Source organism: Pantherophis guttatus, chromosome 7 (genome assembly GCF_059756535.1).
Source record: "Pantherophis guttatus breed Tessera chromosome 7, ASM5975653v1, whole genome shotgun sequence".
Classification (NCBI taxonomy): Eukaryota; Metazoa; Chordata; class Lepidosauria; order Squamata; family Colubridae; genus Pantherophis; species Pantherophis guttatus.
Genome location: NC_142069.1, coordinates 78151903 through 78165184, shown reverse-complemented (window position 1 = coordinate 78165184; position 13282 = coordinate 78151903). Strand labels below are relative to the sequence as shown.

General features: G+C 39.7%; 1 protein-coding gene and 1 long non-coding RNA gene across 3 annotated transcripts in view; one reads left to right on the top strand and one right to left on the bottom strand.

The window, feature by feature from the left end:
- Window positions 1-1496: 1496 nt before the first annotated feature.
- On the bottom strand, window positions 1497-6565 carry LOC148112941 (uncharacterized). Its single transcript, XR_015729012.1, has 2 exons — window positions 6410-6565; window positions 1497-4872 (listed from the first exon to the last, which is right to left on the bottom strand). It is a non-coding gene; the product is annotated as an uncharacterized LOC148112941 (long non-coding RNA).
- The window catches only part of CPNE8 (copine 8), a 72547-nt gene continuing 65716 nt past the window's right edge, over window positions 6452-13282 (top strand). Inside the window, exon 1 of one of the 2 annotated variants that reach the window (XM_060684159.2) lies at window positions 6452-6828. In XM_060684159.2, coding sequence (XP_060540142.1) covers window positions 6695-6828 — 134 coding nt within the window. In that variant the 5' untranslated portion in view covers window positions 6452-6694. The remainder of the gene's footprint in view (window positions 6829-13282) is intronic. The other variant, XM_034442061.3, reaches the window with a different exon arrangement.

Here is a 13282-nt window from a genome sequence, read left to right as displayed (position 1 = left end):
GAGGAGTTGCGGTACAAACTGCTTTCTTTTTTGATAATATAAATTTGCACTTTGCACAAGCTTTTGCAATCGCAGTAGTGCAGCAAAACAAGAAGTTAGTATCATCTTTTACTATTGTAGTCCAGTGTAATGAGGATGTGGATATTTATGTTTTTCAAATAATCAAATTCTGTATTCCATGATTATTATTATTATTATTATTATTTATAAAATTTGTATGCCGCCCTATCTCCAAGGACTCAGGGCGGCTCACACAACAATCGACCAACAACTGTTAAAATCAACAAATATACACAAAAAATATAAAAAAGTTTTAAAAATTTTAAAAAATTTAAAATATACTATACTGATGTCATGTTTTATAATGCTTTATAGTTTTATTTATTTAATAAAGATTTATAATGCCTTTTATAACATTACCTGTCTTATTTAGTGCACACAACTGGGATCAGCAAGTCAATTGTTAAGCAAAGTGGCTGCTAAGTGAAACTGCAACTGTATTTATGATCTTCAGCTTTCCTCTGCTACAAAGGGTCTAGGACAATTCGGCGCAGCCACCTCAGCCAGGTCACCAATGTCAAGTCACTTCTGCCAACTCACCATTGCCAAGTTGTTGCAAGACAACTCAACATAGTCAAGTCAATATGGAGACGTGTCGCAGGAAGCTGGAGAGATGGCAGGGCAGGCAGGCGGATGGGCAGATGAGCAAGCAGATGGGCAGAGTGCAGAGTAGTGGTGGTGGTCGGGCACTTCCTATTTTCACACATACACACCACTGTCGCTACCATGTCAAGCTTCAGGCTGTTCAGAGTTTGGGCCATTTGGCAGTGGTGAAAAAGTGGCAGCAGGGCGCATCATGTTTTCACCCCCTGCCACTGCCACTGAACTGAGCTCCAGGGGCTCTGGGAGCTCCAGGGGCTTGGTGTGGTGGCAGCAGCATGGGTGTGAAAATGGAATGCACCTGGCTGCCCGGCCTACCTGTTGTTGCCACCGAATGGCCTGAACTCCAAATGGCCTTGAGCTCAGTGTGATGGTAGCAATGGCAGCAGGGGGCATAAAAATGGGATGCACCTGGCTGCTGCCACCTTATATAATCTTCAGAGCGTAATACGGAACAAATATGCTCTTATTAACAAATAATTAATAACAAATCATAAGGTTTAATGCTCCTTATCTACATTTTATTCAAATATTCATGAAATTACGTTGACTCAAGTTTTTCCTCACGAGTGTATTTAAAATATCCATCATTAAATAGGGATCATGTATTAATAAAGGTTCAAAAGGAAAAGGCATCGAAACAAGAAAACAACTGCAGCATTTTCAGTTTCCTTTTGCATTTTCTATTGACACAACAAACTAAAACTAAAAAAAAAATAAACATTGTGATCGCTGTGAACACTTCTTTACCACTTTTTAAAAATATTAGCTGATATCTGAAATATGTAATGATAAACATTTCTGGAAGCACTGATTTAGACTTTTTGGATTTAATATAGTTGAAACTAGACTTTATTTCTGCATGCAATATTAACAAATGGTATGGATCGCCCATTAGAACTGATCTTATTTCAGCGTTTTTAAATTAAATCTTTGCAGACAAATTCCCATTATTAATGATTAGAGAGAACAACTGTCTCCTGCAACTGAAACCCATCAAATATTGGCAGCAATTCCAACCCTGTTAGGCTTGCCAAACCGAAGAAACATGCGGCAATCAAATGCAATAGTTGTAATTATGGGAAAGAGCTGGAGAGGAGGTAGCTTTGAAATGAATTTGAAATGGCAGCTGGAGATGCTGTGATTTGTGTGGATTTTGGAGAATGTACTGATTTGGCCCACTGAATGTTCTATATTTTAACATTTGCTTCAAAACTATTTCAATTGTTGACTGCATTTGTGTGTGTAAAGAAAAAAATTACAATATGCTATAACTAAGTCCTATATTCTGATAGGTCTGCCAACTAACGCAGCTTGTTTGGGGCTTCTATGTGTGTGAAGAGCCTGAAAGTGACATTGGAATAAATGGGAGTCCTATAATTCCTTATTATGCCATTTAACATAATGGTTTTATGAGATTTTTTTTAATAGTCCAGGGCATGCAGGAATTTGTTTATTCTAATTAGCTACCCAAGAAATCTTTTTGACTCCTATTTTGTTTACAATCTTTCAAGGTCTTCTTGTGAAATGAAATACTAGACAGAAAGCATTAGGTTTACAAGCCTCGAAAAATAATGGTGCTTCATTTGGAATATAATATTAATGAATGTTAACTCAAGTTTTAAAAGCAAAAAAGGTCCAGCTGATTGCATCCCATGATGCTGATGGGCTGATCTAAAGTGATGGTTTGGTTTTAAGTGCTGAAGGAATTAACAGTTTGCAGTTCCATTTCTGTCAGGTAGGAAATATTGTATTGAGTCGGCATAGGACAGAAAAAAAATGGTGGGACTTAAGGAAACTGAGAGAAAGGAAACTCAAAAACAACAATGAAGGAGTAGACAGTATCAATGAAAAAGGAAAGAGAGTGGGAAATGAGGTTGTTGGCTAGCATGTGGAGGTAAGTAACTGAAGCAAGGAACAGATAGTAAATGAACTGAAATACCTCATGGTGAGAGAGAGAGACAAGAATGCTATAGAGGCTGCCCCAGAAATAGTTCCTAAAGAAAGCCAATCAAATATAGTGATGACTTGAAGGAAAACATAGAGATGAAAGATAAATGGAGCTGCATACTACTGATGTGAGTGGTGTGCAAGGAAAGGAGACATACCGTGTTTCCCCGAAAATAAGACCCTGTCTTATATTTTTTTGAACCCTGAAATAAGCGCTTGGCCTTATTGCCATGTGCTCAAAAGCCCAATTGGGCTTATTATCAGGGGATGTCTTATTGAGGGAAATAGGGTAGGTATCTCAGTAGAATGTGGCAACTATGGAATGTTGTGGTTGCAGGTTCTTTGCAGCACTGGAGGCTAATGTGGACCCAAAATCCTGCCTTAGGCATGAAAACTGGCTGGATAACACTGGGCCAGCTACTCTCTATCAGCCCATCCCACCTCAAAGGGTTGTTGTAATGGAGAAAATAGGATGGAGGAGAGTTAGGTATGTTCAGCTTCTTGAATTATGAAGAAAAACGATAAAGGTGGGACATATTTCTGCAAATCCTCATGCTTCTCCTTTTTGTATATGGATAGTGTTATTTTGGCTGCATAAAGATCTGCCCCATCTCCATCTCCCCCCACTTATGACCTTGTTGCTTGTATCCTTACAATTTATATTGACTGTTTCCTAATATGATTTGATTGCTTATTTGTTCCCTATGACTATTATTAAGTGTTGTATCTTATGATTCTTGACGAATGTATCTTTTCTTTTATGTAAACTGAGAGCGTATGCACCAAGACAAATTCCTTGTGTGTCCAATCACACTTGGCCAATAAAGAATTCTATTCTATTCTACACTCACATATGTACTCCAGAAAGAATGAGGACAGACTTCACTTCATAGTGATGAGAACTGAAGCAGCAATCGTATGCATAGCTCCTGGGAAGTATACTATATTGAGCTCAGGAGACTTATTTCTAAGACGTAATGAACAGAAATGTTATATTTTTGCTGTACACAAGGAGCAGCAGCATTATTCTCTCCAATTCCTATTTCATCAATGCTGTTAAAGGATCAAATGTCAGTCATATGATGAGATATTCATAAACTTGCTCATTTGCTAATGGGATGTGTGCTGCCATCTCCCAATCCAAAAGAGGGGAAAAAAAGAAATAGACCGCTTTCTGCCATCAATATTCAAAAATCAGTAGGGAAGTACTGAATCATCTTAGGAAACTCATCACTGATCTACAGATTGCAGAGTCTATAAAGGCTAATTTGTTTGAGAAATAGCTGGATTGAAATTTGTTAGGAAACTTAATATTTCTCAGAGAATAAAAAAATTCCAAGGTTTCTTATCACATTATATGGAGTAAATTCAATAATGCAAAATGTCTTTGTGTATCTGTTTTGTAAATGCTAGGTATTGATCGATATCTTTCTCCATGGCTCCATTTCCACTACTCACTCTGTTAACATTCAGTGTCTCTGATGAAATAAACTGTAGTCTACAAAAGCTAAAGCTACACTAAATTTTAATCTTTAAAAGTCAATACCATTTTTTAATGATCTCTGCAGGCTGACCCTTCCCAAACTTGGGGGCGTTATTTGAGAACATCTGAAGTTTGACCCCTTTGCTGTTTGAAGACTGAAGAGGTTTAGTTTGTTTGTTTCAGAAAGAAAAGAAAGGGCACCCTGTGAACCCAAGAGCATTTAATAGCATTCTGGGAAGCGTTTTGCAGCTAGTGTAAAGTTGTATTAGCTATTTAAGTAGAGCATGTTGCTCTCTTTCAATGCATTTGAGAAACCATGCAGCAATTTCCCTCTTTAGGAAGAAATAGAAGAATTTGTGTTCATCAGTGAACAAATTACAGTCTTGTCTGGCCATCTCAGGCAGCACTTGGGAGCGTTGTTTGTGGGCACTTGCATCAAAGGCACCCAAGTTGTCCTGCCACCCAGAGTCAAGAATGTGAGGTTCTTCTCTTCAATGATTTGAACACAATTTTCTCCCCCTTTCCTCTTAAGAAACGGAATCAAACAGCTAAAAAAGAATGCTAAAAAAGAAAACTGTAAGGATCCTGATGACGGTTGTGTATTTATACTTATAACATTTCATGGACTATTTATATACTTTACACTCATTTAGTAAGCCTAAAATGACTCATCCACGTTAGGCGTTGGAAGCAATGATCCTTCCTCAGCAACGGTCGTTCCTCCTTTTCCAGGATAGACCTCTTGTGAGTGTAACCGGGGAATGCCACCTTCTTTTTTCCTGGAAAGAGAAAAAAAAAGGCCCCTTAGCACCTTTCCCCTAGAGGAACTTTCCCCACAACTCTGCTGATCCCGAGAAGGGTTGGTTGCCCTTTTGCAGGAGAGCTTTGGAAAGGATCCTTTCTATTATTATCTGTTTAAACTCAGGGTCTAATAGGTTCAGACCCCGAGTTTAAACAGATAACAGATTAACAGAGATCTTATAGCCTGATTAGGTGGCTCAGTGGCTAAGACACTGAGCTTGTCGATCAGAAAGGTCGGCGGTTCGAATCCCTAGTACAGGTCTCCTGCGGGCGCAGGGGGTTGGACTAGATGACCTCCAAGATCCCTTCCAATTCTGTTACTGTCGTCTAGTCCCCCACCCCCTAAGCAGGAGACCCTACACCACTTCTGACAAATGGCAGCCCAATCTTTTCTTGAAAGTCTCGAGTGATTAAGCTTCCACATTATTTGCCTCCTTTGTGCTGCAATGAAGAGACGGAGATGTTTTCCTGAGCCACTCGTGCAAGGGTTCGTGAAGCGCTTCAGCCGCCGCGGATTTTCGTCGGGGCTGCCTCGCATCGCAGCTTCCCATTCGCCAGTCCCGAGGCGAAATACGTTGCAAACCACGATTAAACCTGTGGTCGTTTTGTCACTTGAGAAGCCCTGGGAAACCTTAAATGTCACAAGTTTCCTGCTGGGAACCGCCTGGCGGGTGCGCGTCACATATACACCCCCCCTCCACGCTCTTCCCGGATTGTATAACGCAGGAATTTCACACCCCACGAACTTTCACCGGGTTGTGGGGGGAAGAGGAAGGGCCCGGTGCCAACCGGAGCGTCACAGCGGGTCAGGAAAACCTCTTGACACGCACAAAAAAAAAAGTCTGCATTGAGGGTTTCCCGCACCCAACCCACCCGGGGGAATCGTGGCTTGGATGGCTCCCGTCTTGCCCGTGGGGGTTGAGGAAAGCCCCCACACCCAGCAGGATCTGAGGGGAAAGGGAAAAAAAAACCCCAACGGCTTAATCGCCACAATTAGGGTGGACTTCGCCTCGTAGCCTAAATAAACCACAATGAGTGGCTAATCCGGGTTGTGGGGTTGTCTCATGAGGCGAATGTTCACTAGCTTGTCCTGTAGCCTTAAGGAAAAGCCGCAACGTGGGGATGGGTTGACAGGCTTTATTTTATTTAGTTTGTCGATCGTGTGCTAGATGACAGGTATAAGTATAAACGTGGACACGGCTTGTTGACTCGCCGCTGGTTTCTTGGACTGTGTGTGTGTGTGTGGTGTTTTTTGTTTTTTTTTAAACTTTCCCTAAGTGGCAAGTGCTCCGCTGAGACTCCCGTCTGCCACGTAGTACGAACAACAACTTGAACTTTATGGGGAAACGCGCGCATCTTCCCCTCAGCCGGAGATTCATCAACTTCCCACCGCCTCCCTGAGGGAGCAAAAATCGGCTTCGCGCCAAATTCCCAACGCCAAGTGAGAGGACACCCCCCACCTCCCACATACCCAGGGGAAAGGGGTGGGGTGGGGGGGAACACACGTTCACGCACGTCTCCCGAAGGCGGTGACGTCACAAACCCACTCCGTCCCTCGCGCCCGCTGTCCTTTCCTCAAGCAGTCAGTCCGCCGTTCGGCGTTGGCAGACCCGCGCGCCTCGCTTAGCAGCTCCGTCCCTCCTCCTCCTCCTTCCTACCCCGCCCCTCCCCGCAGCGCGCGCGCTTCGTGCCTGCCCGCTAAATTCCGTTAGCGCCACCTCTTCGCCCCCCCCCTCCACCACCACCACTCCCCCCCCCCACACACACACACTCCGCCTCGCCCCGCCTTTTGGCCCCCACATGTTCGGTCCGGAAAAACTGTTGGGGCAGCTGCCCAAGCTGGAGAGATACGGGAATATGGCGTCCGTGGGGGATTTTAACTCGGTGAACGCTAACGTCCCGGCCACCCGAGTGGAGATCTCCGTGTCTTGCAGGTGAGGCGAAAGAAAGAGGAAAAGGCGGCGTTGTTTTGTCTTGATTCGGGGCGGAGGGGGGGGGCGAAGGCGCTTCCAACCTTTCCTGGACGGGACGCCAAAAGGGTCGTGGGAGTGGAGGACCCACTACGCCTTTCTGTGGGCGAGCGAACGTGTGAACGGAAAACTCTGCTTTGCCTGAGGGTCGCAACCGTCGGAGTAGCGTCGTTTTTCTTTCCCCCTCAGATCCTGCTTGGGTGTGGGGAGCTTTCCTTAACCCCCCACGGGCTGACAGCCAAGACGGCAGCCGCCCACGCCACGACACGACCCCAGCCCTCCCCCCCCCGGGTGGGTTGGGTGCGGGAAATCCTCGACGCAGACTTTTTTTTTTTTTTTTGGTGCGTGTGAAGAGGTTTTCCTGACCCGCCGTGACGCTCCGGTTGGCACCGGCCCCTCCCTCCTTCCCCCCCCCCCAACAACCTGGTGAAAGTTCGTGGGGTGTGAAATTCCTGCGCTGTACAATCCGGGAAGAGGGTGTGTGTGGGGGGTGTATATGTGACGCGCACCCGCCAGGCGGTTCACAGCAGGAAACTTGTGGCTTTTAAGGTTGCCTTGTGCTTCTTAAAAGTGTCAAAACAACCACAAGACCACTAAAAATCAAGTACGGGAGAGTGGACAAAATGGGGGGGGGTTGTTAAATTGAAAAAGGAAGGCTACTCTTGGGCTTGATTTCGGGTATTGCGGGTAGGAAATGCTTCTGGCGTCGGTCTTTGTTTAGGATTACTATTTCGACATCCAGCGAAGGGTTTTTAATTTCCTCCATGCGGAAAAGTTGTTAAATTCCTTCAGCTCTACCAGGCTGAGACAAAGGCACATTTTCATCCTCCTTTTCACTCAGTTGACCTGGTTGGTACTGTACCTGTAACTTCAGTCTGTGTCAACCTTTTCTTGGTAAAACATGCAGAAGATATAAAAGCCCCCTTTTATCTTAAGCCCCATATTATTGATTTTTACAAGATGCTAACAAGTGGAGAATGCTGACTTTATTATCTCTGGGCAAACATGCCAATAGTAATGCATATTCCAGTTTTCCTTTGAAGATGGATGGATCTATCTATCTATCTATCTATCTATCTATCTATCTATCTATCTATCTATCTATCTATCATGTCTGTCTGTCTGTCTGTCTGTCTGTCTGTCTGTCTGTCTGTCTATCTATCTATCTATCTATCTATCTATCTATCTATCTATCTATCTATCTTCAAGAGAATTGTTTGAAATTCTGTTACTAGCCAATGAGTAATCTGAAACCCCCACCCCCACCACCAAATTCTACTCGCTCTATTTCTTCCTGCAATCCAGTATTGGTTTTTTGAAAATACATTTTTTATCATGGTGATTAAGGAGAAAATTGATATTGTGCATTATAAAACCAGTATTCATTGCTTTTAAGGTTGTTTCCTTCCTTGTTTTATTAGGAAATTTTAGATATACATATTCTGGAATTTTAATAAAGAATTGTAATTTATGTCTATTAAAGCTAGCAGCTAAAGGAAGAAAATGGCATTTTTCTGCTGTTTGCAATAACGGTAATCAGGTTCAGTTTTTTTGTATAAGCAAGAGAATGCAGCAACCTGTTTATGATGCTGGGAAAATGTGATTCCAGATTTTGGAAAAGCTCTGAAATCAGACTTTATTTGTTGTAGCAGTAAATTTCTGACCATTCTTTCATTGTAGATATATAACTTTATCCAATTGTTTGGGGAAATAGCCTTTCTTTGGAGGAATTCTTGATAGCTACAAATGGAAGACTGTTCAATAGAGTACACCAAAACAGAAATTTTACATTAAAGCCTGTGTGACATTGAATAAGCTGTTCACTGTGATGGCATTTCAACATTGGAAACAATTTCCTTTAATACCTTTAAGACTGGTACAGAAAAATTTGAAGGAATATTTCATTGTCAATGGCTATAATAAATGTTGCTACAATTACTTAAAACATGATGGGACACATGTTAATAAAGAGCATTAGAAATAAACTGATATAGCAAACCAATACCAATTTGGAAGATGTAGAAAAATTAGTATGTGATCCATAATGTTTGATAGATTCAGCATGTTTTAACATTTTAACATTCTTAATTAATTGATGCTTTTCATGGCAGTCTTTTTCTCAGATCAAAATACGATGCCCTTTTAAAAACATTATTTGTTCATTTTTATTATTTGGTTTTTCTATTCCTTCCTCCAAGAAAAGATATAGATAGTCCTTGACTTACGACCAAAATTTATTGGTATGTTACTAAACAAGACAGTTGAATTTTGCCCCTTTTTATGTGGAACCTTACTTGCCACAGTTGTTAAGTGAATCTGTAGTTGTTAAATTAGTAAAACAGTTGTAAAGTGAATCTGCTTTCCCCATTGATTTTGCTTGTTAGAAGATCACAAAAAGTGAATGCATGATCCCTTCATAAATATGAACCAATTGCCAAGCATTTGAATTTTAATCATATGACCATGGGGATGCTGTAATAGTTAAAAGTGTGTTAAAAGGTACAGTAAAAGTCAATGTTACTTTTTTCAGTGCTGTTGCAATTTTGATTGATCATAAACAAATGGTTGTAAGTCGAGCATAGTACTGTACTTTCTTTGCTTTTGTGTACAAAATCTATTAGGGATAATGAAGGTATGTATACTATAGAAGTAACTAATTAGATCAAACTAATCTGTTTGATCTATTAACACCTTTTGATGAATTACATCAAAAGCTGTCAGTGAATTATCTCTGTCCTCTCCCTATGCCTGTCTTCCATGATTTCTAATTCTCATGTGAAAGGTTGTGGGATCCTCCAAAGGAGATTTTGATTGTGCCTAAAAGATTCTTACTACACAGGAGCTGATTTTTAGAAAGTGGAAAAGAGATGATCTGTCTCTGCATGGTAGAACTTTCAGAATTCACCTGTGTAGCACTTAAGTTTGCGTAAAAAAGCTATGTTAGGAAACTGTTTTTTAAGCTTGTTGTGAGTGGGTATATTCAGAGGATGCAAATGTAATGTCAGAGCTAAAAACCTATCCTTGTGACAGTAATCCCTAGTAAATGTCCCACCATAGCCAATCTGTTTAGAAAATGTTTGTCCAATTGCTGTATTATTGGGGGGGGATGTTCAAAGAGCTACTAAATGAGGGATTGAATCAGTATTTTATACATGGTGTGATGCACCATTCCCTTCTTTCTCTGTATCGCAAAATGTGGCAACTTGATTAGAAAGATTGTCCTCAACCACAATTGGGCCCAAAATTTCCGTTGCTAAATAAGACAGTTGTTAAGTGAATTATGCCCCATTTTAGCATGTTTGTGCCATGGTTGTTAAGTGAATCACTAGAGTGAATCACATGATTGTTAGGAGAATTTGGTTTCCCCCATTGACTTTGCTTGTCAGAAGCTCCCTAGGACTACAGGATGCTACAATTATCATAAATACATGCTGGTTGCCAAGCACCTGAAGTTTGATCATGTGACTGGGAATGCTGCAACAGTCGTAAGTGTCATAAGTGGTCATAAAGTCACTTTTTTCAGTGCCATTGTAACTTTGAACAATCATTAAACAAATGATTGTAAGTCAAGAACTACATGTAGCAGAATGTTTTTAACCTTTTCTATTTTGGAGAGAGGAAATCTACACAGTGGGAATGAGCACAGGAAAGTAAAAGACAAACTCCCATCCATAATGTCCTTAAATCTGAAAAACAACAACCCATAGTTACCTTTTGGTAGGGATTGCTTCAAACTTTTGATGGGGTTAATTAGGTGAAGGGATTAATCAGGTTTGATACATAGTCTTTGCTCTCACTAAGCCCTCTCCCCATTGATTGATTGAAAAACAAAATATCAGTTAAGGGTGGGAATAGGACGCCATTGCTTCCTGCTCCCATTGCCATCTTAATTTTTGAATTCATCCTCACATACTGCACCACCAAAATGTACTTATTTATAAATCAATTAATTTATGGTTGTATAACTCAAAACAATTCTCTGTAGCATATAAGATAAATTAAGATATTTCCTACTAAGTTTGGGACTCATCTTCAAGTGCTGATGATCCATGGTATACAGGAGGCCATGTGTTGTTCACTATGCTCTAGAAATTACAAGGTCCTTAACAAAGGAAACAATAGTGCCTCCTAGAGGAAAAAATGTATTCTTGTTTTTGCATTTGAGAGTTTTACTATGTAACTTATGGTAAATAACTTATAAATTTGTTTATAAATTTATTATAATACCACTAATACTTTAAAGAAAAAAAACCTTAACTATATATAGGTCCTTGGGTAATAGAATAAAGGTGGTTAGCAATACAAAAATAGTTTTCTTTGATATTATGCATTACAATGTTTAAAATAAAATTGTAGGAACTGTGTCATTTTTTTTCATTTTCAGAAAAAGAAAATTGTAGAAAAATCAGGTTTCTCAATATTTTCTTGGTTTTTTTTTCTATCCTTACATTTCTAATGATATATATTCTGTACACAATCAAAACCAACATCTGAATTATTTAGTTAACAGATTTATATCCTTTTTTGTTCAGGAATCACGTTAGCATACCTACTGCTCTTTCCTCCAATTTTACCATACGACACCCCTGTGAGGTAGCTTGGGACAAGAGAATGAAACTGGTCCAGAATTTCCCAGGGAGCTTTTCCACTGAATGTAGACCGGAACCTAGGTCTTCCCAATGGCAGTCCATTCCTCTTACGCACCATACCAATCTGGTCTTTTCATTATAAAATAAGTTTTTATTTGAAAATTTACTAGAAATATTCCAGATTTGTAAATTGTGTGATGCATAAGCATACATGGCGGGATAATAAGTGCATGTTTACTACATGTTACAAACATTCAGAGCATTTTATACACACTCTGACATTTAGATTCTCTACATGCTTTTAGATCATTTTGTTTTCAGTAATGCACCTAATATTAAAGCGTGTACCAGGTTTTTTTAGCATGTCTCTATCGAAACAGGAAATGTGAAATATGCTCTAGGAGTGTATAATATTTTTTGCATTAGATAGAAAGGCAAACATTGGTCTATACACATTTAGAGGTGTCTTGATTTCAAGGAAGGAGATATTTTACCTATGTTTATTTTACCTAGATTTTACCTATGTTTATAACATAGGAGGTGGAATGATACCACAGTGAAATAAAGTCAAAAGATTGTATGGAATGTTGGACAATGGCCATTTCCTGGTTTTTCATGCAGGGTAGTTGAAACAAGTCTAAAGTCTGAAAGTAGAGGAGGAAATTCTCAAGTAGCTTTCTGTATGGCTGTAGAAATCAAGTTACATTTATCAGTACACTAGCCTGTGCTGTAGCTCTCTACTTATTGTTCAATATCTAACTTTGTCCAGTGGTTTGTCATTTTACTAATATTGTCTTTGTATGAGCAGCTGTACTTTGTTTGCAAACAGTTCTTAGTCCCCAAGACTGTAGATTAGACTGGGAAGTAAAAAAGAAGAAAAGTCAATGACAAACCTCTTATTTATTGTTACCAAGAATACTAGGTTAGAATGTTTATGTAATCATCAAAAGTTTAGGTGTTTGTGCAATCCTAAAACGGATTAAGACTTTCACCATAGCATGAAACATAGGTAAAGTTTTATAATGAGTAAATCTTGCTCTGAGATGAGATGGCTAGATTGCTCAACCTATGACAGTATGCTCCCTTTTGTAGTTAAATTCCTGCTTTTATAGTATAATGTGATGGATATTTATTTATATGTGTATAATTCTGTATTATAAATGATTTGATTCCATTCACATTAATTCACTGTTATAAGTTAACATGGTTTTAACATGTCTTTCTGACAATCATTTGGAGGCTTCCTTGTTGAATTATTTTTATTGCTCACTCAGTATGCAGGCTGGCTATTATAATGTCTTTATATGCCCTATTGAATAATCAGTTACGCACTATAAAGCTGAAGTCCGCCTGAGGAAATACTAATATGCTTTGCCTGGTGCTAGGTTTAATAATCTGGCTTTCAGAACCAGCCCTTACTTCTTTAACCTATAGTATGTTGCATGTTTATGACTGTGTATGACTTTATATAATATTTGTGATTTTCACTCTCATTTTCAATTGAAAATCAAATCAATCTGTTGCATCTCAGGTTCTGTGTAGATTATATTGAGCTGTCTGTTCTAGAATGCTTTATACGCTTGAATATAAGGGTTTTGAAAATTTATTATTTCAGTAGAGGGAAAGCATCCTGACCAGTAGAGACTATGACAGAATCATTGAGTAGTTTGGTTCATGAATGAAATAGTTAATAGAACTATTTTTATTTTTAACAGAGTAACTCCATAGCGAGATGGACAGCAAATTAACAAATCAATAAATAAACATAGCAAATTAGTATATGAATGCCTTAATAAATAGTTCATTGGGAATTTATTAAACCTTGTAGT